General features: G+C 46.3%; 1 protein-coding gene and 1 long non-coding RNA gene across 3 annotated transcripts in view; one reads left to right on the forward strand and one right to left on the reverse strand.

The window, feature by feature from the left end:
• Positions 1-6746: 6746 nt before the first annotated feature.
• On the forward strand, positions 6747-9840 carry ARL4C (ARF like GTPase 4C). The gene has a single exon (XM_090044992.1). The coding sequence runs from the start codon at positions 6964-6966 to the stop codon at positions 7540-7542; it is 579 nt and encodes a 192-aa protein (XP_089901118.1). The 5' UTR covers positions 6747-6963; the 3' UTR covers positions 7543-9840.
• Positions 9841-16146: 6306 nt separating this feature from the next.
• Positions 16147-25595, reverse strand: part of LOC149867221 (uncharacterized) — a 306230-nt gene continuing 296781 nt past the window's right edge. For both annotated transcript variants that reach the window (XR_016441617.1, XR_016441618.1), the window contains exon 4: positions 16147-16859. This is a non-coding gene — a long non-coding RNA (uncharacterized LOC149867221). The remainder of the gene's footprint in view (positions 16860-25595) is intronic.

Genomic DNA, 25595 nt, shown 5'->3' on the forward strand with positions numbered 1-25595 from the left:
GGAAGAAACAAAAAAAGAATCCAACCAAACAGAAAACTGTACCAAAACAAAAATTAAAAAATAAAATAATCTCCAGAGCCTCCAGAAACCTGAAAAACAGCCTCTCTCTGAGGTTTCTTCTTTCTATCCCATTAGGGAAAAAGGCAGACCTCTAGGGCTGTTCACTGCCATTCTGAACGGTGTTAAGGTCCTGAGGCCTCTGATCCAAGACCCTGCAGCAAGAATCTGCCAGAATAGCCATCCTTCTTCTTTCCTGGGGAAAATAAAAAGAAGGATTTTGGACACAAGGCTAGTTAGAAATGCCTCCTTAGCTAGGCCTGTTGGGGATGCTTCTTTAGCTAGGCCTTGGTAAACCATTTGGCTTTCGTCACCATTTTCTCCTTCAGAATCAGGAATTGAGCTGCTAAACCAGCATGTCTTTTGCTATTACCTGGCTTTCAAATGTGTGCAAATCCCTCCTTTCAGGAAGAATTTGAATCCAGATGATAATCTTACCCTGTTTTAATTTGTCACTGACAACTGCTGTCAACAGCTTGAGTTCCCTCTGTCTTTGCAAATAACTTTGACGAGGTTGTGAACAGAAAGGCTGGAAGTGACGCCCTCTTTGTTATAGCCACAGGCCCCTTCAACTCTGTTATATCCAACAGTGAAAGGACTTGGGAAATATAAGCTAAGGAAAGTCCTTGTAGGGGCCCATTAAAAAGGGCAGCTGAGACATCTCCACTGTATTCTAATCCTTTGGCTCAGAGAGAGACCCTTGTCACATAGTACCACTGCGTTCTTGCCCAATGGATATGTCTGCAAGTCTTGGGTTGTAGAATATGTTACCTTTCAGGGGTGAAAAAAATAACAGGTTTCTGATCCTCAGACATGAAGTCATATTGCCTTTGGGCTACAATTGACTTGGGATACAACCCTGAGCAAAGTGTGGTATAGAAGATGAACAGCCTGGGGACAGACCCCTGGCTGTGACACATTTCTCTCCTTGCTTCCTTTTGGGTCCTGGGGAGGAATCAATTTGATATAACCCCCCTCCTAGCTCATCTGTGCTGGCAAGATGGTGTCAAGACTCTACCTTCTTTGAGGTTGGGGTTTCTGGGCAGGAGCATTTTCTGAATGTGCCCTGAGATCTAATTATTGAGTGCAGGGACACAAGGAATGGGCCCTATACTGACAATAGAATTGATTGTTTGAGAAACATATCTAATCCAATCAGCCATGAAAGGAAATGTTACATAGCAGGATGTCTCACTTATCTCCTGTACAGTTAATAGCACCACAGCTTGCTTACTGTTTGATTTCTGTTGGCTATGAACTCTCTTGAGAATGTGCAAAGCCTCAGGAAACAAAAAGCCTGGGTTTAGAGAACTTTTCCTCCACAGGGGGCTTCCATAAATGACTGTCTAACTTGCGCCAATACATTTCCCATGGTGCAGTTAAAATGTTTGAAAGCATCTCAGCAATTCAGGAGTCCCTTTTTCATAAGTGACATGAGCACTGAAGGCAAGATCTTCAATGGTATGTACCTGCCTGAAGGTACAGATGGGTGCGTAGTAGAATTTAGAAAGCATCTAAGAAGATGAGGTGCCTACATCCCGATGATTTTCAAGTATTTACATTTTAGGCATCTTGAAAACGTTCTGAAAATCTGGCCTTTTAGGAGTCTAAATACCACTGACGTTCAACAGGACATAGGCTCTGAAGTCACTTTGGTGCTTTTTTCAAATATAGTCCTAAGTTCTTTGAGGCTCTAAACTTGCCACTTGCTTACAACCTTCCTCAGAACTTTCCTGTGTCGAAATAACATTAAGATCACAAAACCTGGTGTTTTTTCCACTGAGCATCTTTAAGATAGGCCCACCTGGAAGAAGAACTCCTCAAGAACTGCACCATCAAACCCATGGTATACCTAAGATATACAGATGACATTATACACATCTACCCAACAAACCATGCCTCCCACACGTCAAAAACAAATTCTCTTTCTTCTTGCTTACTGTTCTGTTATTCTCTGCAACAAACCCTGACACACATGTATTGTAACCAGAGCCAGGACTTTCCAGGCTGTTATCTCTTTTGCTGTATCTAAAACTCAGCAGAGGGCAGTGTGGTGCAACAGTGGTTACCATGGAGCTGAACCGAGAATTGAGATCTCTTGAGTCGGCAAAAATAAATAAATAATGGTGCCAGGAGTGAAACACAGATGTTGCCTCTTTTGAAACCTGCTTTTAAACAATAACAGAGATAGCATCTCTTTGATAAGCCCAATATTTACATTTTCTCCTTCATTAACCCTTACCTAAATGCTGTGATTGATAACAAGACTTGCATTAATTGCTAGCCCTTTCATTGATCCTTTTTGGAGGAAGGGGGAGGAGGAGAGCTGGCTTCATTAGTCCTTACAGTAGAAATTGAAAATCAACCAGCCAGTTATCACACCTCTTATTTACGTTAGCTAATTGAATACTTATCTGCCTACAAAGCAGTGCTAATTTACAGAGGGAGAGGGACTGGAAAGGTGTTTACAAAGATTCAGAGGAAAATCTCATTTGATAGAAGAAATGCTAACACGGACCTTCAGCTGGTATATGTTGCTGTCACTACTCTGTCTTGTAAGGGAAGAGAAGAGAATAGAGAACCTCATCTTACAGTTTCAGGGGAATTTTGGCTTCTTATTATTTGTAAAAGTATTACAGTAGCCCTGAATTAGACTGAAACCCCATTGTGCACAGTGCTATACACGTGTGAACACACACACTGAGAAATATCCTTTGTCCTGCTGAGCTGGCAATCTCAGGGCTTGTCTACACAAGGAAATTAATTCATATTAAGATACGGTGCGAATTTAAGGTGAAATAGCTGTTGAATTAAGCTAATTTGGAATAAAGTACCTCTCTGGAATAAGAGTATCTACAAAGGCAGTTGATCAGCCCTCAGCACAAAGCGAGTGGAAAGGCCAGGGACTTGCCCCAGATCATACAACAGGCTAGTGGCAGAGCTGGCAACAGAGCAAAATTTTGCTACATTGCAAGTCAGTGTTGGATGCCCTGGACCACTATGCCTGAGGGAGAGCTCCCAGACTGTGCCCAGGATAGTGTTCTGACATTACTTGTCTGGCATGTGTGCTTCAGCACTTGGTCTCGCTGGAGTATGATTCTGCATTGAACAGTTTAACATATGAGCAGGTATAAATCTGACAGCCCCTTGCTTTTACACTGATGTATACCAGCTGAGAAACATAGGATTTGTATTGAATTTAAGTTTCCTTTATTACCAGAATGCTGGGAAATTAGCTATATAGCTCATAGAAGCCCTCTCTTGAAGACCATGAATGGAACAGCCATCTGGGTTTGTGGGTTGTTTACCATGTGGCTTCCATCTATTCACTTAACTAACCCTGCTGTGGTATCTGTCATCCACACTTCTAAATGAAGCTCTGATGATCTCTGACACACATGAACTGACACTTTTAATCGTATGACTTGGCCCAGGGTCTCAAACTTAGGAGCCATCTGTCATGTGACTGGATCCAGTCTCCTCTGACTTGTACCTGGGGCTATCCCTGAAACAGTGATAGTCACTGTTTCAGCAAGATACTTGAAGGATGAGGCTATTATTGCTTTGAGCATTTTAAGCAGCTTGCTGAACAGGAACTATCATGATAGAAAACTGTCTGCAGGCTACTTCTGGGTTCACCACCATCTGAGCATAACAGTGGTCTCAAAACTGGGTCCCATGCTTTCATCCCCAAGAGGCCTTGTATTCCTTGACAATGGTCCTTCCTATAATCTAGGAATAGCTCTGGAAGGAGGTCTGTCCAGACCTCAGCCAGAGGAAAAATGGACTCAAAAACCAGCAAAAGCAAGGGACCAATTCTATTGGCAAAACCATCTCCAGGGCCTAGAGAGAAATACTATAGGGGCAAAAGAGGCTTCTTGTAATGCTTATTTAACTGCAAGCAAAGAATAATAAGACCTTCATCCAAGTAAAACTCCCACTGATTTCAGAGGGGCTTGAGTGTAACTCACCAGCACTCACCATATATATATACACAGCTTAACTTGCTTAAGGCACTGCACAAACACTGGCCATTTGACCCCGAAAAAGTGTAGTGCAGCTTCTTGAAGGCTCAGATCAAGCATACTGGCTTCTGAACCTGGCAGGGGAAATACCATGTATCTGTGTCCAAGAAGGCAGTTTTCCTGAACCGCCTTGCAAGAGAACTGCTCTTCTGGCGTGGTTCAGTACCTGCTGAGGTGCAGCGGCTTTAAGCCATTTATGGAAATGGGAGTCCTCTCCCTTGTTTGCCCTGAGGGCCTTGTGGCTGAGGGCAAGCAAAACTCATGGGTATCCAAACCCCAAACCTCTGGGCTTGGGCCTGCAAGTAGGATCCCCACCAAAGGTTTTGGAAACACCTGAAGCCCCAGGTGTGGGTTGAGGATGTTTGTCAGTAGTAAGGCCACTTACGGCTCTGGACTCTTGGATTTGGAATTAGTTTGGGTTAATTTGGCCTCGGATACAAATTATATATATAGATATAGATATAGATATCTATATCTTGTTCCCATTTACAGACAGAAAATCTGGGGCAGAAACACAATATCAACCAGTCTCTTACAACAAATCTATTGCCCAGTCAGGATCAGAACTCAGCACTAGCTGATCACCACCCTGCCGGTTTTCCCACAGGTTGCACTACAGACTAGTTTTCATTAAAGGGGAAATGATATAAAGAAAATAGACACTAGATCTGGTGAAAAAAATGTCCCAGATTAGAAGTGAGAAGGTATTACAAAAGGAGATAGAGTACAATAAAAGAATGTTCATTAAGGCTAAGTCGAGGAGTATCAAAATAATTTGGCCCCATGGCCTGGGCTGGTCCACAGGCAGGATCAGATTCATGGACCCCCCCCTTCCTCCCCCACAACATGCCAGATCCAGCGCCTGTGGTGCCCATTCCCACTGGTCCAGGATCCACACTATGTGTAGTCCCCACTCCCCTCCCCCAACCAGTCCTGGACTGCACAGCATGTGACACTCCCCCTGCCTTCCCAACCAGTCCAGGATTGTATCACACGTGGCATGTGTCCCAGAGCAGATGGAGTGGGTGCCATGGGTGTTGGAGTTCCTGGAACAGGTGTTGGTGCTGGTGTTGATGTTGGTGACCCAGGGATAGCAATGGGGACCAAATGATAGGGCTCATGGGCTGGATCCATCTCATGGGCCATCTCTTTTGACACCCCCCCCGTTTGTGTATAGATTGCAAATCTGCTCTTCCTTCTGCCCGTCTCATTAAGTGTAAGGCTAGTCAAAACACAGCAGCAAGTCTCTAAAGCTTTCCAAGGTTTTTGTAAAGAGCAGGTGAATTGAAAGTGTATTTTTTAAAAGGGGAACATTTCTGGCGGCTTGGTTCTAATCAGTCAGGCTAACACTAGGTTCTCTGGAGCTTGATTCTTGGTGGATTGGTTGTGCTTGAGCAGAAGCACTTCAAAGCACAAGTGATGCTAATGCATCATTATTATATTATAAAGCACAGAGCCCTCAATAATTAGCTTTCAGCTCTGATCAAAAAGATACTGCTTGGTTACAGAAAAGAACAACAAAGTTTTTGAGGAGGGCATGTTACAGAGCAGGGAACAAGTGACTGGGATGTTGTAGGGCCTTCATTGAAGATGAAAATGAATGATGATAACTGACATTATGGAAGGGGGGGTGTCTCTGTAGAGGGGGTGCTCTGAATAATAACATAGTAAAGAGGGGGTGTAGGAGGTGCTCTGAATGATGTAAATGATGTTAAGGAAGGATGTGGCATATGGATGTGTGTAGTATGGTGCTCCTATTGATCATAGCCGATTAAGGAATGTGGTGAGGGGGGTGTAGGGGTGTGCTCTGAAAACAGATATTAAAGAGAGGTGTAAATGTGCGGTGGGGAGCTCTGAAAGATGATAATGGATATAAAGGAGGGTGTGCATGTGGGGGGGGTGCGGGGGGGTGCTTTGAGGGATGATAATGAATATCAAAGAGGATATGCATGTGGGTGGGTGGGTGTTGGGGGGGTGCTCTGAGGGATGATCACTGATATTAGGGAGGGGGTGTGTGTGTGTGTGTAGTGGGGTGCTCTGAGGAATGATAATGGATATTAAAGGGGTGTGCATGTGGGTGTATGTGTGTGGAGTGCTCTGCGGGATGATCACTGATATTAGGGTGTGCACGTGTGCACGTATGTGTGTGTAGTGGGGTGCTCTGGGGGGTGATAATGGATGCCAAGGGGCGTGTGCATGTCAGGGATGCTCTGAGGGATGATGGCTGATGCTAAGGAGGAGTGTCTGTGTGGCCGGGTGCTCCGAGGGTGCGCATGTGGGTGTGGCGTGGTGAGGGGCTCCGGGGGATGATAATCTATATTAAGGAGGGGTGTGCGTCTGGCGGGGTGCTCCGAGGGATGAAAATGGCTAATAAGGAGGGTGTGCATGGGGGGCGGGGTGCCCTGAAGGGCTGTTAAGGAGGGCTGCGGCGTGCGGTAGGTTGGAGCAGGGCTGCAGGAGGGACGGTGTGTGAGCGAGGGGCGCTCAGAGGGCGGCACAGGACCGTGCGGAGGGGGCGAGCGCAGGAGGAGGGGGCGCTCTTCCGTCAGTCAAGGCGCCGCTCTGTGCTGGTCGCCGGCTCCGGGCCTGGCCTCCTCGCCCGGCCCCCGCTCCGCTCGGCGTCGCCCTTTTAAGCGGGGCTGGCGGGACGGGGCGGGGCGGGGCGAGGCGGGCGGGCTGCAGTGCTTTGCCCGCGCGCCCAGACACACGGGGCGGCACACGGAGCGGTGCTTGGGCGGGCGGCGGATGGCGGCGGAGCCGGGCTGCGGCTGCTCCGCGGCGGGGGGGAGCCGCGCCCGGCCCCGGGCTCGCGGGCTGGGCGCCGGCCCCGGCGCGGCGGGGATGGGCGCGCGCTGAGCAGCTGGCGGGAGCCGCGGGCGCCATGGGGAACATCTCGTCCAACATCTCCGCCTTCCAGTCCCTGCACATCGTCATGCTGGGCTTGGACTCGGCGGGCAAGACCACGGTGCTCTACCGCCTCAAGTTCAACGAGTTCGTCAACACGGTGCCCACCATCGGCTTCAACACGGAGAAGATCAAGCTGAGCAACGGCACGGCCAAGGGCATCAGCTGCCACTTCTGGGACGTGGGCGGCCAGGAGAAGCTGCGCCCGCTCTGGAAGTCCTACAGCCGCTGCACCGATGGCATCATCTACGTGGTGGACTCGGTGGACGTGGACCGGCTGGAGGAGGCCAAGACAGAGCTGCACAAGGTGACCAAGTTCGCCGAGAACCAGGGCACCCCCCTGCTGGTCATCGCCAACAAGCAGGACCTGCCCAAGTCGCTGCCCGTGGCCGAGATCGAGAAGCAGCTGGCGCTGCACGAGCTGGCGCCCTCCACCACCTACCACATCCAGCCCGCCTGCGCCATCATCGGTGAGGGCCTCACCGAGGGCATGGACAAGCTCTACGAGATGATCCTCAAGCGTAGGAAGTCCCTCAAGCAGAAGAAGAAACGGTAAAGGGGAGGAGGCCGCCAGAGCCAGTGGGACCCCGAGCCGAGCCTGCTGGTGCCGGATCGGGACAGAGGAACAAACCCTGGCTCACTGGATGCCCACCAGCCTCTGCCCCACGCAGACTGAGAGGGGCATGGCTCAGGCCACCTTCTTCTCCCCGCGTCCGCTTCTCAACCTGGGCGAGCTGCTGGCTGGGGCTGGCCTGGCTGCCCTCCTCGGCCCCAAAGCCACCAGGATGAGCCAAAGCCCCCCCAGGAGGAAGCTGCTGGGGGCCCATGGACTCCCTGAGGAGCCACTCCCCGGGTCACTCCGTCCTCTGGAGGGAAGGACTTTTTCCTTGGTGTACCCGTGGGACAAGGAAGCCCAGGAGCTGGACAGAACAGGGCAGGACCCTGCTTGAGAGAGGGTGTGCTCCTGGCTTGGGAACTTGTATTTTTTTTTAAGTCTGTGTATGTGTATATGGGGCTAAGGGAAGGGCTTCTGGGGAAAGCGGAGCTGAAGAAATAATGCTTCAGGGAGCAGTGGATGCTGAGGGACCTGTCTGCAATTGGAAAACCTGGGTAGGAAAAGGAAAACACATACTGATCCCTGTTGCTTAATGGTGGACGTTGGCCTCTGGGGAGAACTGCTTCTCAGGGCTGACACCAGCCATCTCCCCAGACCACTTGGATTCGGTCCACTTGCAGGTTACGGTCACCAAAAATGAATTGGAAAAAAAAAATCAGACTAACAAAAGGTAGGAGAGCAGTGAATGAATGATACACTGCTGCTTGCAGTAGCAGTCTGCGTGCTTAAAGGGGAATTGCTCGTGGGTGCACATCATCCTTGGAAAAACAGAAAAATGTATTGATCCACATGGAATTTAAAGCTATAACCAGCTGGATGGTTTGTGACCAGCTGCTGACTTGGTGCTGAGTTTGAAGCTATTTGCTTCCAAGGGGTTCTGTATGAACTTTGCCATGAAGGGTGTTCACATCTCTTGTCACATTATCAAAGGTGTATTTTTAACAGAGCCTGTGTCCTATTGTAATGAGAAGGAATAGGTCTTTCTCACACCCTTTTATATCACTGTAACCTACTGGTAGAGGTATGTTTCTTTTGTCTAATTTGGATCAAGCTGGTTTGTCCAATTTATATTTTCTGTGGGGAAAAAAAACCTCACTACAGTGTTGGATTCTAGGCCTCCAACTGTCCACTCATTGCATCAGTATGAAAGCAATGGATGAACACAAAAGATTTAGGCCAGTGGTAGTTAAACTTGAATATAAGCAGGGTCTGTGAATCCAACCAGTGCTTTGGCTAACAGAATACAAAACTATGAATGGCTAAGATAAATTTATACCCCCCACCCCCAGTAGGAAGAATTAGAAAGATGTCTGCCTGAAAAGGGCAGGGGAGGGCAGAAAAATGGCTGGGAAAATTGGAGTGATTTTTTTAATAAAACGATTTCTAAATACATTCATGTTGAGAGCCCTACTTACAAATCACATGTTAAAGGCAGATTTGAGCCAATTATGAATTTGCTGTACAAGTACTGTCTTGCTTCTATTGACCTCACTGATGGAAGATTGAACCTTGTATTGTTTAGCAAGATTCTGGCCCTTCACCATTGAAGTTGATGGGTGAAGAACCAGACTGGTAATGAATAGAAGTGTTTTTTTTCCCCCCTGTTCTCTCTCCAGGAGACCACCTCACTGAGTAAACCACCGTCTTTACCCTTATAATTTCACAAGAAGGGTGTTTGGAAATGAGAGCTAATTTTCAGGATTTGAACATCTCCAGTGACTCTTTTGTACCTGCGGAAAATTTTGTTTTAACATGGTCATTTCTGGCAAGCCAATTACTGGCATTCCTGCTTGAATGCAGGTCCTAAATTACAGCTGTGGAAAACACCAAACAGACAAAGACTTAACCCAGGGAGTTTCAGGCAGCTGATTCTCCCCTTATCGATGAACTCGGTACCTTCCAAGTAGCATTTTGTAGAAATCGGATACTGAAACCAAGTAGTATTTATATGCCTGCAGAATTCCAGTTTACATGAGCAGTGACTTGTTCCTGGATCTAATGAATGGGCTGGTCCCATTATTTGAGGCGGCTCTGGACTTTTGTCGGGTTTTTTTTTCTTTTCTTCACACACAACACTCTTAAGCACTTTTGACATTTGGTAGTTCCACAGGAGAGAAAGTGCAAACCTTCATTTTGTGACACCACAGAAGCCAAATGCTGCAACTGTTGTCTGATCTTTACAGTAGCTGGGGATAAAATGTAATCCTTTGAATAAAAACCTTGCTTTAAGACAATAAACATAGGAATTAATTGTGATATTTTGTCTACTATCCAGATTGTGGTCCTGATTATGCAGACATAAGCACCAATAAGTAACTATGCATGCAGATTTAATTGATTTCAGTGGCACTCTTCGTGCAAATAAATATCGTGCAAATAAATATGTGTCTGCAGGATCAGGTCCTTTTTGCACAGTAAGGCAAACTGGTCCCAGTTAATCCTATCCAGCAAAGCATTTAAGTGTATACTTAAATACTCTGCTAGATAGATACTATGCTGGTCCAGGGCCATTGCCACTAAAGGTACATTTTTGCAATAACTTAAAAATAGTTTTCCAATAAGTAACAGTATTTCTATGACATTTCAGTACTGTAATGCATGTTTCTCTGTTCAGTGATAATGTTCAACTGCACTGTCATCTGCAATTGGCCTGATAAAGATGACTGAAACAATGACGGTTAAGTGCACAGAAAAAAGAGCTTTACCCAGTCTACTATTAAAACAAATGTGGGTTTTCTCAAGATTGTGTCTTCTCAAAAGGAGGTTTGAGTATTTCTTTTCTAGCAGATGTCACAAGATGCCAGTCACATTTCTGACTTTCTCTTCACACTGTACCTATTAGTGTTGGAACTTGAGAAAAAATGCCATGCTGCCTACTCTGATTTCATATTACCCTGCCATATATCCTCTGTTCCTTCCATCTTTTCTCTTTTTTTTTAATGATACAAACATGAGGCTGTGAACTTAAATAAATTATTTATACAATGAAAAGTTGGACAAGATTTTTTTATGTGGTCATTTCCTTTAATATCAAGTACATTTAGTACTACATCTGAAAGTACTTTATAATGAAAAGCAGGTTATCCACTTTTTAGTGATGAGGAAACTGAAGGAAGAAGCAGTGGAATGACTTGCCAATGATTACTCAGTAAAACTGTGGTAGAGGCAGGAATGGGAACCCAAACCTTTTATATGCCAGCTCATTACTCTATTCACTAAGTCATGCTGACTGAAGAAAAGGTAATATCACAGTTCAGATACTACCATGGTGTTCAGAACACTTGAATTGGATTGCAGCTCTGTCCCAGACACCCTGTGTGATCTTTGGCAGGTAACTGAATCTCTCTACTCCTCAGCTCCTCAGATGTAAGATGGAGATAACATTTCCTTTTTCTGTCTCACCTGCTTGGCAGGTCCTGTCCTTGTATGTTTGAACAGCACCTAGCACAAAGAGGCTCAGTTTTCACTGAGGCCTCTAATCATGACTTTCTTATGCATGCAGAGACCCTGCATACTTGAAACTGAAGTAACACTAACTGATGCTAAAGATATGATGAATTTAGAAGCCTCTAAATACTCTTAATACAGGAAGTATATGTGGTATTTGCAAGAGCAGGATGTAGAAGTTGCTGGTAAATGATATTTTTAATGATACATTTTTGTGACATAGGAGGAACTAGGGAGATGCATTCCAGGAAGGGCACCTTGGCACTATATCAGCCGTAATCTTGCAGATTTTTACACGTGCAGAACTTTACAAACAGTGAGCTGCCCCACTGACTTCAAAGGAATTGGATGAACACTTTCCATGAAAATAACCATATGCTTATATCACTGCAGGACTGAACTGCCCCCTACGATAGATAATAATATTGTCAAAGTAAATCAAAGATGATACATCTTATGTAAAAGGAATCGAGGCATATCTTTTACCTTATCTTCACAATCACTCAGAGCCAAGAGGTCTAGCAGAGGTCTGCTTCATTCAGTGTTTGAGAGTTATGTCTACATGGAACAATGCAGTGCTGTGCAAAAATAACTGGGATTTTGGAAACTATAGCCATGTTAGCAAGGCTACTTAACACAAGAGTGAGACACTATGTTAATATGGTCCTACTGTTCCTGGAGTACCTTGTCACAGCTCTGCATTGCGCTACACAGACTTATCCCAAGTTCAAACTGCCCAGCATTGCACCACCAGAATCTGCACAATCATGGTCTCAGTTTACACAACTGGCCTCAGACCCTTTAAAATGTGCACCTCTTCCTTCCTTGAGCGCACACAGTAACTAACATGAATGTAATCCAGAATTTCAAGTACTAACTGACAGTATTTAATTAGTCTCAGAGATTCCCCAGGTTTTGTGCAGACCTTCAGGTCCCTCTTGGGACATCAGCACTACTATCAAGTAGCAATAAGTCAATTTGTCCTAGCGATGTCATTTTGCAGGGCTCAGCCATTCCAACCTGCACTAGTTTTTGCCTCACTCAGACCTTAGGCAAAACAGCTGACTCAGTGCCTGTTATCTCCCTGCCTTCTGGGATTTGGAGAAGCTATTGCTTGTTTCACCATATTATGTATCTGCATGGAGTGACTGTCCCAACATCATTCTTGTTTCAACTATCATTTCCTATTGTAGATACGTGCAACATTGCTTTCATGAAGTGGTAGTTACCAGGACCTCAAATCAAACTGTTTTGCCTTGTCTATCCCTCTGGCCATTGACAGTTTCTAACAATGCAGGTATTCTTGTTCTTGGCTTTATGTTGCACAAGATGTCAGCAGGTGACAATCCATGCTTCACTGGTGTCATTCTGTAATTTAACAGTGCTAATTATGGATCAGTCTGACACTGCACTTTTTAAAAGTAGGCACTTCATTGTTTTGACACCATGTGCCACTGAACTGTTAGACTGGGGATAATGGGGACTAATACGTCTCAATCCATACCTCACAGCAAACTATTTTATCATGCTTATTTAATTGTGGCCCATTGCCAGATATGTCTTGTCTAGCAAAAATGCACTTAATATGTACATACCTCTTTAGCTGAAGCATCTTCTATTACTACTATCACAGGGAAGCAAGAATAATCCAGAGTAAGTTGTTGGCTAAGGAAAGGGTGGTGCTGGGAGTAAATCTATGCTGCCTTTGTTTCATTTTTCTTATGCCGCCAACATAGGTTCTCTCTCTTGACCTGGTCCGTATTTCTGTTACATAACAAGCTTTAACAGATACTTCAATTTACTGTTCCATTAGAGGGCATATGAAATGTCTTCAGATTTTCCCCTACATTTTTCAAGCATGAACTTTCCGCATGTTTCTGTACCCCACCCCCACCTTAGGAATCACCATGCTGGTGCCTTTTAACAAAACCCCATCTAGTACTAAATGCTCCCTAAATTGATAACAGAGATTGGGAATAAGCTGCCCCACATGAGAGGAGGGTGTTTGGCCTCTTTCAACAAAGGCCAAAATAGTTCATAGCAAATTTCAGAGTCAGACACAGATATGAAGCATGGACAGAGATAAAAGGCTCTCTCTGTACTGAACATAATGGCACTTAGTTTTTCTTTGTGTCCATGATGTATAAGCCACTCATCTACAGTTTTGAACATACTGCTGAAAAAAGGGTTTTACCAGTATTCCATCTTGGAGACACCTGCAGGCAGTTTCACATTGCAGTCATTGTCATAGAACCTCAGGAATGGGCCTTTAAGATTTCCTATCAAGATCAAAGATAATAAAAAGTCCTTTTTTAAATATATAGGGAGAATGAAGAAGGCACCGGGTAACGTAGGGCCCCTGCAGGATATGCGCGGCAATCTGGTGGTTGCACCAGAGGAGAAAGCAGACTTCTTTAACAAAGTGTCTGCCTCCATTTTCTTGTGCAGGGACCGGGACTCCGTGACCAAGACTCCAGACGGACTTGGGAGAAATTCCTCCAGGCCTAAGGTCGGGGAGGACTAGGTTAGAGAGCTTCTGGAGGGGCTGGACGTGTTCAAATCAGCAGGTCCAGATGCTCTCCACCCCAGGATGTTGAGGGACTTGGCAGGGGTTATTGCGGGGCCCCTGGCACAGCTTTACGAGCACTCGTGGCGCTCTGGCCAGGTGCCAGATGACTGGAAGAAAGCCAACGTGGTCCCCATCTTTAAAAACGGGAAGAGGGAGGACCCGGGCAACTATAGGCCCATTAGTCTTACTTCAATCCTGGAGAAACTCTTTGAAAAGATTATCAAGGAGCACATCTGTGATGGGTCAGCAGCAGGGATGATGCTTAAGAGCATCTGGCATGGTTTCATTAGGGGCAGGTCCTGTCAAACCAACCTGATTGCCTTCTATGATCAGGTCACAAAATCACTGGACACAGGTGTTACGGTGGATGTAGGCTTTCTGGACTTCAGCAAGGCCTTTGACACGGTCTCTCACCCCATTCTCATTAAAAAACTAGGTGACTGTGGCATTGATGCCTACACAGTCAGATGGATTGCAAATTGGTTGAAGGGTCATACTCAGAGGGTGGTGGTGAACAGGTCTTTTTCGACCTGGAGGGAAGTGGGCAGTGGAGTCCCCCAGGGCTTGGTCCTCAGGCCCGCACTGTTCAATTTCTTTATTAATGACTTGGATGATGGGGTGAAAAGCAGCCTGTTTAAATTTGCTGATACCAAGATTTGGGGTGAGGTGGGCACACTAGTAGGGAAGGACAGCTTACAGCAGGACCTGGACAGGTTACAGGGGTGGGCTAACAAAAATAGGATGGGTTTCAATACTGACAAGTGCAGGGTGCTGCACTTAGGCAGTAGAAACCAGCAGCACACCTATAAGCTGGGAAACCCCCTTATCAAGAGCACAGTGACAGAAAGAACTCTTGGAGTCATTATGGACTCCAGGATGAACATGGGCCGACAATGCAAGGTCATGGTCAGTAGGGCTAACCGTACTTTGTCATGCATCCACAGATGCATCTCTAGTAGGTCCAAGGAGGTGATACTCCCCCTCTTTGCGGCACTGGTCAGGCCACAGCTGGAGTACTGTGTTCAGTTCTGGGCGCCCCACTTCAGGAGTTATGTGAACAGCATTGAGAGGGTCCAGAGAAGGGCCACCTGCATGATCCAGGGACAGCAGGGCAGGCTCTATGAGGAGAGGCTACGGGACCTGAACCTGTTCAGCCTCCACAAGAGAAGGCTGAGGGGGGACCTGGTGGCCATCTATAAACTCACTAGGGGGGACCAGCAGGGTTTGGGAGAGACCTTGTTCCCCCTAGCCTCCCCCTGGGGTAACAAGGAATAACGGCCACAAGTTGTTAGAGAGTAGGTTTAGACTAGACATCTGAAGGCACTGCTTCACTGTCAGGGCGGCTAGGATCTGGAACCAATTTCCAAGGGAAGTGGTGCTGGCTCCTACCCTGGGATTCTTTAAGAGGAGGCTTGATAGCTACCTGGCTGGGGTCTTTTGAGCCCGGTTTTTCTCTCCTGCCCAGAGCAGGGGGTCAGACCTGATGATCTACAAGGTCCCTTCTGACCCTACCTCTATGAATCTATGAACCCCATGCCCATCAAGCAGCTCAGCAGAGCAGTACTCAGCCTGCTGGTTCATGTGACTCAATTAGGTTCAAGTTTCCCTCCATAGTTCTCCCTCACAAGGAATGTTTATACCCATCCTTTGTCTGCTGGGGCAGGCATGGTAGTTATGTTTTTAGCTTACTGAAATCTATCTACACATCTTGCTGTGTTGTCTCCAGTACAACTTAAATTTTTGTTCAGCTTTAGCCCAACAGCACTGGCTTTTCCCAAAAGATGATCAGGCCCTCTTGTCTTTCTGTTCCTCAGATGAAAATATCATCTACCTAGGGCAGAGCTGTCCAGGTTTTAGCAACTGGGGTCCACACACCATGGGGGCTATGTCAGCAGAAGCCATGCACCACGGGGGTTGCACCAGCAGTGGCACCACAGCCCCCCCCTTACAACCTTCCCTGGCTCTATGTGGGTAGGCAGCCCCCTCTAAACTGCACCATGTGGCCAGGCAGGTGGACAGTACCCCCTACTGTGCACATGGGTGGTTGTGTGGGTGCCCCTACTACTGCACGGCACGGGCAGGTAGCACTTCCCCCCACTACCTTAGCTGTAGGCTCCTCCAGCCCCTGGCTCTCGGGGTGAAGGCAGGAAGTGAAAGCCAGAAAAGGGAGAGGGAGCCTGGAGATCCTGACTGCAGCAGCAGCCAGAGCAATGAGTACAGCAACAGCCAGAGAACCTCAGGACTTGCACGGGGCCACCAGCTGGACATGATCTAGATCATAGCACATTATATATCAATGATTCACAAATTGTGCTTCAGGAGGCAATGGTAAATGGCCTATGGATTGTGCCAGCCACCTCTTCCCCAATTTAAGTCAAGGGTTGATTAAGTGGGCACACACACTGATCTGTAAGGCTGCTTTATTGTCATTTCCTACGAAAAACACTTTGAATGTAGTCCTGGGTACTGAGCAGTTCAAGGAAACAATGTCTCCCAAAGTTGATATTAAATTTGCAGAAATGTATGCTCTTGTTTTCTAAGGGTACCTTCCAGAGTAAAGGTGATGCATCATGCACAAACAAAGGCTCCATCCTTTGAACCCTTTTAGTCTGCCTTTGGGCAAGAGGAATGTCCTTAAGGGCATGAAGTGTAAGATGAATTGGGCATCTTCAGCTCTGTCCTGTACTCTGACAGCTTCCTTATCCCCTAGAAGACATCTCTGAAATCTTCCTTGACTGTCTTGGCTCATACTTCTCCAATGATGGATGAGATCCAAGCTTGACAAATTTTTAACTCCATAATGGGTATTTTTCCTCTCCTTTGATACCACTGAGAGCTGCATCTTTTCCCTTTGTTATACACCTATACATTTAATTCACATACTTCCTCAGTGAGACAAGACCACCATCATAATCCTTTAATATGCTCATTTATCTTCTACTGCTGTGGCTTTTCTTTCCCTGTGAATATAACCTCTTTCTTGGCTTCTGCACCTGTATCCAAGTTAAGTGTTTCATTTGTCTTTGCTGCAATGCTGTCCACTGCTCCACGAAGACTTCCTCTGGGCTACTGGTTTTATTGTCACTCTCTTCACTGTTGCTGTGGTCACTTGGCTGGCGCTATGGCCAGCTGATGTAATCCATTCCACTTCCCTCTTTTACTAGATGATTATTTTGTGGACTCAGCCTTTCAGTTTCATAAACCTAGGGTTACCATATTTCCAGTATAAAAAAGAGGACACCTGTGGAGGGGGAAGTGAGCAGAGGAGAGAGGAAAGGGATATATTATTGTGGGGGTGGGCAGTGATATGCCTGTATCATGCCTCTGCCCCTCACTCCTAAGTCACAGCCCCGCCACCAGCCTTGCTGCTGCCTCTCACTCCTGACCCACTGTACCCTGTCTCCCAGCCCTGCAGCCCCTACCCCCATTAAGCCCTCCCAGTACCCTTTACTCCCAACCTGCAGCCCCCTGCCCCCTCCCCCAGCCCTGCCAGTGCCCCTCACTCCTGACCTGCAGCCCCCTACCTCTGCCTACCCCGCTGGTGCCCCTCACTCCCAACCCACAGGCCCCTGTGCCCTCCAGCCCTGCTGCCCATGCAGCTCACACGCAGGCGCACACACACACTCTCTCTCTGTGTCTGTGGCTCTCTTACTGTGAGCAGCTGTTGGGCCCATGTGCCAGTCACCTTGCCCCACTGCCCCCAGCCCCAAGCAGCCAAACTGGAAGTGCCTGGGAAAAGCCAGAGGCAGAGCAAAAACCCGGGCATATGCTTGCATTTTAAAAACCCAACCAGACAGGAGAACAGAGTGCCAAAAAAGATTCCATGTCCAGGAAAACCTACATGTATGGTAACCTTAAAAAAATTTCTGTGAATCAGGTATGTCTTGTAGCATTTTGGATTTTCTATCCTGGGTGGTGCCAGACCACTGTTAACCCAGTGACCAAGGGATATTCTTTTCTTGGCAAATTCTAATTGCTTTAGAAAGTGTTAATTTTGCCTTCCAGTGATCTGTGTGTGTGTGTGGGGGGGGCTTGATTCCAAATGTGTCTATAATCAAGGATTGATTGCTCCAGGATTGCAAGAGTCATTTAAGGCTAGAAAGCCAGCCTTCTAGGTTTTTACTTTCTTTCTGTACTGTTTAAAACCATAGCAATCTTACATTTCTGCATTGGTTTCCTAGTTAGCATTTTCTTCATGAGATAACTTGAATTACTAAAAACTATCTTGTGCTTCAAAGCAAGTTCATGTCAGAAACTGAATTACCTTCTAATGGTACCCTTGGGGGAGTGACATTCTTTGTTTGCAAATATGAAGTGAAGCACTGTTTAAATCTTGTCTTCTACATTTCCAGAGTTTCAACTTGGGTGGCTCTTCTAACTGATCCATTCTCCCACTGAGGGTATCTGAGTTTTACACATGGCATCACATATTATTTCAAATCCTTCAGAGCCATGAAGTTTCTCAGAAGTCAGTTTCCTTCCTTCAGTGATCAATTTTGTGTAACCTGAGTTTCTGGACAATACAACTGGTTCCAGCTGCAAGTGTCTTAAAAGATACAGTTCTCCATGTTTTGCTTGCATAAAAGAGCCCTAAAGCCAGCAGAGCAACTTCCTTGTGGTAAGGGATTTCCCCAGGGGCTGTAAAAGGTGTGGCAAGGGACAGGTAACATAGTCAGAATATGGCAACTCCCAGCTTCCATTTATGGTAGCTATAAGGCTTGTCTAAGAATTTAAGTTAATAGATATTCCCTCAGCTGAGAGGTGCAGGGGACAAAGTGATGAATCTAAAAAATCTACTCCTTTAACTCAGTTCCCTCTCTACTGCACAGCTTGATCCCACTGCAGTCATAGAATAGGAGTAAGCCCTTTGTCAGGGGTTCTGTTCCCAATTCTCTACTTTTGGACAAATTGCTTCATCTATAGGTTCTTCAGACCCCTGACCTGTTTGCTGATCTATGCAAGAGAAAGTAATGGCTAATTTGGTACTGAAAAACGTCTTTAGCTCTACTGGGCCCTTGGGAGCTATGAGGCATACAAGCAACATGTCATATCATGGAAAGCCCCATGACTTGCTGGCAACCCAACCCAGCGGATGGGCCTGTGGGTATTGTGGAGCTGCAGGGCAAAGCAACCAATGTGGTGCTGGGTAACAGGGAGCTGCAGGACTCACTGCAACCTGTCACTTTAAAAATCCTTGCTCTACAGCTTGCTTGGGGACAGGAGATAAGCTAAATCTCTCTGCTGAGCTGTCAAGTACAGGGAAGTGTTAAACCCTCAGCTCCCTCAGATGGGAACCTTTCTAGCCCCAACTGGGTTGCAAGTTTCCCATTAAAATAATGACATGGTTGGGATCAAGCTGCAATCCCAACAATTAGACATCCTGCCATGTCACATGTAGATGGCAGGACTCACGACTGCTCGGTTTGAGGACAAAATCCCATCACTAGGAGTGTACGAAGCAGGCCCTATTCGATTTGGATTCAGATTTGGCCTGAAGCAGGGACCGCGATGTGATTCATTGATTTGGATCACTGTCCCTGATTTGATTCAGCCAAATCTAAACCTGAAGATTTGATGCTTATTCGGAGAATCAGTGATTCGGACATAGATGCAGCTTTAAAAGTTTTTTCTAAATACCTTGCAGTAGCAGGCATGTCATGTGATCACTGCATCCCACAGGAGCGTGGGGGGACCCCTCGCATGTTCAACAGCAAACCCAGAAGTGGACCAGAACTTCTGGTCCACTTCCAGGTCCACCAGGGAGTGCACTGGGGGCTCCCCCGCACTCCCCCAGCTCAGCGATAGGCCATGAGGAGACCCCAGTGCTCCTCAGACCCAAGAGTCACCAGTCGCCGAGTGGAGAGGGCATGGGGGGGGCAGCATGCTCCCCGGTGGACCCAGAAGTGGACTGGAAGTGCGCCTGGTCCACTTCTGGGTCTGCTGCCAAGTGCACTGGGGAGCCCCCCTGTGCTCCTGTGGGACACTCCATGCACCCCAGCATTACAATGTTCATGAGCCCCTGCTACCTAGAGTTTTGTAGAAAAAACATTTAAAGCTGTGTCTTTAAAGATTTAAAGATTGCTGAATCTTCCGAATCTCTCCAAATAGATTCGGAGGTTTCCAATTCAATTCGGAGAGATTAAAGTGTCCTCTGATTTGATTTGGATTTGGAGATTCGGCCACCAAATTAGGCCAAATCTCCACTGAATCAGATCAGTGACTGAAGCTTCGCACAGCCCTACCCATCACACCATTATCTTAATGTTTGCCAGGGGCCAAATAGGCCCTTTCCATTATCATCTATTCCTATAATTTAATTAGAAAGATTTTGGCTATGAAATGGAAAGTCCTTGGTTTTATTCATATACAGGGGAAAGGGCAGGGAAGGAGATATGATTTTGGGAGTACGGAGCTCACTCATGGACTCAAGACCAGCTGATTTGCCTTTCTTAAATCTAAGAGTGTTTATTTGTCTACCTTCCATCTCTCAAGTTTGTTTTGTTACCATGCCTATCTGACTTGGACTTACGCAGTGCCTTTCAACAGAGTGTATCTCTAGCAAACAGATTGCCCTCTTTATCCAGGTCTCCTTGTTAAGCTCTCTGCATTATTTCAAATGGGATTTATTCCCAAGAAAGCATCCTATTTAAATGGATCATCCCGGCTAATACCATCTATCTGGAGTCAAGCACTCAATACACAGTTTGTGTCTGCAAAGAATGCTTTTTCTTCCTGTAGCTTGATATTAAGAGATGCATTTGTTGTAGTTTTAAACCTGAAGAAAAATCTGTATCTAAGATAGTCTTGAAAATGTAAAATCTTTTGGTGACTCAAAACCAGGCGCTCTTTATTTTATTTTAATTGATAAATGGATGCATTCCACCCAGGACACTGTATTTTCCTTTCATACAACACACTACAGAAGATAATAGACAATGTGTTATTGACAGGTAGGATGAAGAAAAAGAGATTTTTCCAGAGTTATGGCTGCATAGAGCAGGGACAGGACCTAATCTTCAGTGACTCACTCTCCTTTTCCTTTTTAACTAAAGCTGAAACACAAGCTACTGCAGAAGACTGGTCTCCATGCGTAGAGCTATGATTTTGAAAAGAGCTAAGGAGTCTCCAAGGCTATGAAATAGGAGAAAAAGAGGCCAGGAGCAGCTAGCAGACAGCAAATTGCCTTTAAAAAGTTAGCTTGATTAGAACATCAAGACCACTGAACAGTAGACGTGATTGTTAAAACTCGTGCAGTGAAGAATGACGAACCATTAAATCAACTGACTCCATCGACTACCCGAATAGTGAAGCAACAGCTGTTACACTGTGGATCAATGCAGGGTGCTTTTACCCTGGCATAAAAGCAGCCTCCCCGCATAATACACGCACCCCAATTTTGTGGAAAAGGTGTGCATTTTATACAAGAAAACACAGTATTTTTCATTATGTGTTATAATTATAACTTAATCGATATTACTTATTTCCATTTTTGTCAAATGCCACTAGCCAGGAACCAGGTCACCATTATGCAAGGCACTTTAAAAATATAGAATAAAGATAATACATGCCCCATTTAAGCAAAAGCAAGATAATGCAGGACATGTATGTACACTTTTATTCTGTTTAAAGGTTGTACATTATCACAATAAAACACCACCAAAAACCCACTGTAAATGTTGCATAAAATATTAAATTGGCATCTATTGTGCTGGGGTTGTGCTGGCATCTATTGTGCTGGGAGAAGTGCTGGTATAAGGAGCAACATTTATGTGAGCACAAGAAAACTTTGATGCAAAGTGAATTTTGATACTGCAAAAACAAATATTTGCACCAGAATTATACTTATCTAACTGGAAAACGGAAACAATGCAGCACAACCCATGTCCTAAATCAAAATGAATAGATCCTTTGTATTTAGTATAATTAATTACCTCTCACAATAGCTACTCATGAATAACCTGCAGAGCTGGATCCAGAGGGGGTGCAAAAGGCCCTGGAGGCTTCCATGGTGCAGTGTGATCCAAAAGAGGGTAGCCCCCTCTTTTGGATCACACTGCACCATGGAAGCCTCCAGGGCCTTTTTTAAGTTCCTAAAGTAGGTGAAAAGCCTTCCTCCCTTCCCCTTGCTGCTCAAAGGCAGGCCACCTCTCTGCCCCACTGCCCTATTTCCCCACTGTGCTGGCTGTGGGGAAGCATCGGAGCCATTCCTGCCCACTGTGCAGGAGATGGGCTCAGCTAGGGATACGGACAGTGGTAGCAGGAATGGCTGGATGGTTCCCTTTCCCTGCTCCAGGCAAGGTGGGGGAAGCTACTTTCCTGCCGCTGTCCCCTCCCCAGCTGAGCACAGACCCCACTTAGCCCTGCTGGCTCTAGAGCTTCTTTGCCCTCAAGCAGTAGAGAAAGCAGCAGTGGCTGGAAAGGTAATTGGGGCAGGTGTGGGAGTGGGGGTGCCTCTAGTTAGGAGAGGGGATTTTCACTTGCTTTAGGGACTTAAAAAGTGTGTCCACACTGATGGGGACAGAGAAGGTTGGGAGCAGGCGCTGCCACCATGGGTTTGCAGTACGGGTTGCTGCTCTCCCACTCCCCTTTGGGAAATCCTGGATCTGCCCTTGCCTGCCATCCAAGATTTTTTTTTAAGGTTCATCAAATGTTTTCAAATCATGAATAAACCTGAGAAAATCATAAGCTGTCTAGGGATGACTATCAAGCTGAACCAGACCTAAGTTCAGAAAACAAGTAATTTGTTGCAAATTACTTGCTCTGCTGTACTGTCAGGGCACCAATAGGAGTCAAACTGTTTGACTCCAAAGATTTCATTAGTCAGGAAAGAGGCTGAAAAATGGGTATAATTGTGGCTTATTTTGCAATGTAAACCTAGAAGAGTTGACACAAGGTACTGAGGGCCTTTATGCAAGGACTTCTTGTTCTGCCTTTTTCTGTGAGATGTAGCTCTTTATATATAGTCTCTGAGTTACAATTACAAATAAGATGTTAATCAGTAATTATTTTGAAAATAATAACAAGTCCACAGCTGCCTGCTTTTTCAATGGGGCATGTTTATGTCCCAGTTCTTTTCAAAGGTAGTGGTTGAACTCTATCAAAAACAAGAACAATGTTCAACTAAAGCAAGAGGTCAAGCCTAGGGTGAAAAATAGCAGGGGATGCTGGGATATGGTAGAGGTGAGCAGCCAACAGTGGTGAAAGAACAGTTGGACATATACAAGTCCATGGACCCAGATGGGAATCACCCAAGGGTGCTGAGGGAGTTGCTTGATGTGGCTGTAGAGCCACTGGCCATTAGGGGTGTGCAAAATGGGCTGTATCTGATTCAGATTTGGCCTGAATCAGGGACAATGATTCGATTTGTTGATTCGGATCAGCATCCCCGATTCGATTTGGCCAAATCCAAATCTGAAGATTTGATGCTGATTCTCTGATTTGGCCATGGATACAGCTTTAATGTTTTTTCTACATACCTTGAGGTGCCAGGCGCAACTCATGAGTGCTGCAATGGTGGGGCGGATGAAGCATCCCACAGGAGCGTGTGGGGGGGGGGGGGGGCTCTCCACGTGCTCGGTGGCAAACCCAGCAGTGGACCGGAGTAGTTCCGGTCCACTGCCAGATCTGTTGAGCATGCTGAGGGTCCCCTCCATGCTCCCACAGCTTGGCGATCAGCCATGGGGGGGACCCTGGGTGCCCCCCCCAGACCCAAGAGGCACCAGTTACTGAGCCAGGAGGGTGCAGGGGGGCCCCCCGTGTGCTCCCCAGCAGACTGGAAGTGCTTCTGGTCCACTTCCGGGTCTGCTGCTGAGCGCACTGGGCACCCCCCTACACTCACTCCTGTGGGATGCTCCGTCCACCCCAGCATCACAACATTCACTGGTCACCTGGTACCTTGAAGGATGTGGAAAAAACATTTAAAGCTGTGTCTATGGCTGAACGTCAAATCTTTCTGAATCTCTCCACATCGATTTGGAGAGATTAAAGGGTCTCCTGATTTGATTCGGATTTGGAGATTCGGCCACCAAATAGGGCCGAATCTCTGCTAAATCGAGTCTGGGACCGAAGTTTCATGCAGTCCTATTGGCCATCATCTTTGAAAGCTCATGGTGACCATGAATGGTCCCAGTTGATTGGAAAAGGACAAACATAGTGTCCGTATTTAAGACATGGAAAATGGATGATCCAGGGAACTACAGACTGGTCAACCTCATCTTAGCCCCTGCAAAAATCATGGAGAAGTTCCTGAAGCAATCCACTTTGAAGCACTCAGTGGAGAAGAAGGTGATTAGGAATAGTCAGCAAGGATACACCAAGGGCAAGACATGCCTGACCAACCTGATTGTCTTCTATGATGAGATGACTGGTTCTGTGGATGCGGGGAGAGCAGCGGAAGTGGTATTACCTTGATTTTAGCAAGACTTTTGATATGGTCTCCCACAACATTCTCGCAGGGAAGCTAAGGAAGCACAGGCTGAATGAATCGACTCTAAGGTGGACAGAAAACTGACTGAAGCATCATGCTCAGAGGGTAGTAATCAATGGCTTGATCTCTGGTTGGCAGCTGATATCAAGTGGAGTGCCCCAGGGGTTGGTCGGTTTTGTTCAATAACCTGGAAAATGACATAGAGTGCACCCTCAGCAAGTCTTCAGATGACACCAAGCTGGGGGGAGTAGTAGATATGCTGGAGGGTAGGGCTCAGAGTCAGAGTGACGTAGACAAGTTGGAGGATTGGACCAAAATAAATCTCATGAGGTTCAACAAGGACAAGTGCAAGGTCCTGCACTTAGGATGGGAAAATCCCATGCACTAGTACAGGCTGGGGGCTGACTGGCTGGGCAGCAGCTCTTCAGAAAAGCACCTGGCAGTTACACTGGACAATAAGCTGAATATGCGCCAACAGTGTGCCCTTGTTGCCAAGAAAGCTAATAGCATACTGGACTAGATGACCTCCTGTGGTTCCTTCCTACCCTAATTTTCTGTGCTTCTATGATATGCAGATGCAGGGCTGACAGCATTGCTTTATGGGTCCTGTCCTCTTGACCATCCTGTTAGGGATGCCTCAGAAGGTCTGAAGCTTAATTCTCCTCAGCAAGTCCTACCTGTCCTACTCCTACTTGGGTCACAATGCTGCTAAACCTGTCACCTCAGGGCCAGCTGTGAGCTGCAGCCCTTGTGCAGGTTAAAGGCTAGTTCTAGCAGCATTCACTTCTGCTGGCTTTTCAAATGGAATTTACCCAGGTTGAGTAGAAGTATATATTCTGCAGAAAAAGGGCATCCTGCTCCTTGTACCTAGCAGCCCTCAGAAAGCAGGGAGATAGTGAGCAAACAGCAGAAAAAAAATATTCTGAGTGAGGCCCTGGGAAGAAGGCAAGACAGACAGAACTGCTTTTGGGCACAGTACCTGCGGAGATGCAAGCTCAGATTCCTGAGCAAAGCAAACTGCCTGGTGTAGTTTTGTGCTACTGTTCACAGCGGTCCAAGGACTTTGTGAATGTCCCTCATAGATAAACAGGGTTATGCCAAAGAAATGCGTAGCTTGTATCTCTCTTCTTAGTAGAAGTAACTTAGCAAAGTCCCAAATATTAGCTAACCACTTGGTTCAAGATCCATCAAAATACAGGGTTAGTTACCCACATTCAAGATGCTCTCTAAAAACATACACAAAGTAACCTAATTGTCCTTTAAAACCATCCTTAAAATCTGGTTTTGCCACAAGCCCTACAAAACCCCTCCACCCTGACCATGGTAGTCAGTCAGGTGGCCTGCCAACTGTTGTGTTGATCAGCATTGGCTTATTGGCTTTGGAATACATGTGGCACCCTGTCAAAAGACTTTGTGCCCATCTGCCCCTCAAGAAGACACAAAGGGTCACTTCCAAGAAGCACAGGGAGCCCTGCCAGGTGCACAAATTGAACTAATATAAGGTTATTGGAAAGGCAACAGCTAGTCCTATAAATCTGATGAGAAATGAAG

This window comes from Crocodylus siamensis, chromosome 4 (assembly GCF_052110815.1).
Source record: "Crocodylus siamensis isolate JL-2025a chromosome 4, ASM5211081v1, whole genome shotgun sequence".
Classification (NCBI taxonomy): Eukaryota; Metazoa; Chordata; order Crocodylia; family Crocodylidae; genus Crocodylus; species Crocodylus siamensis.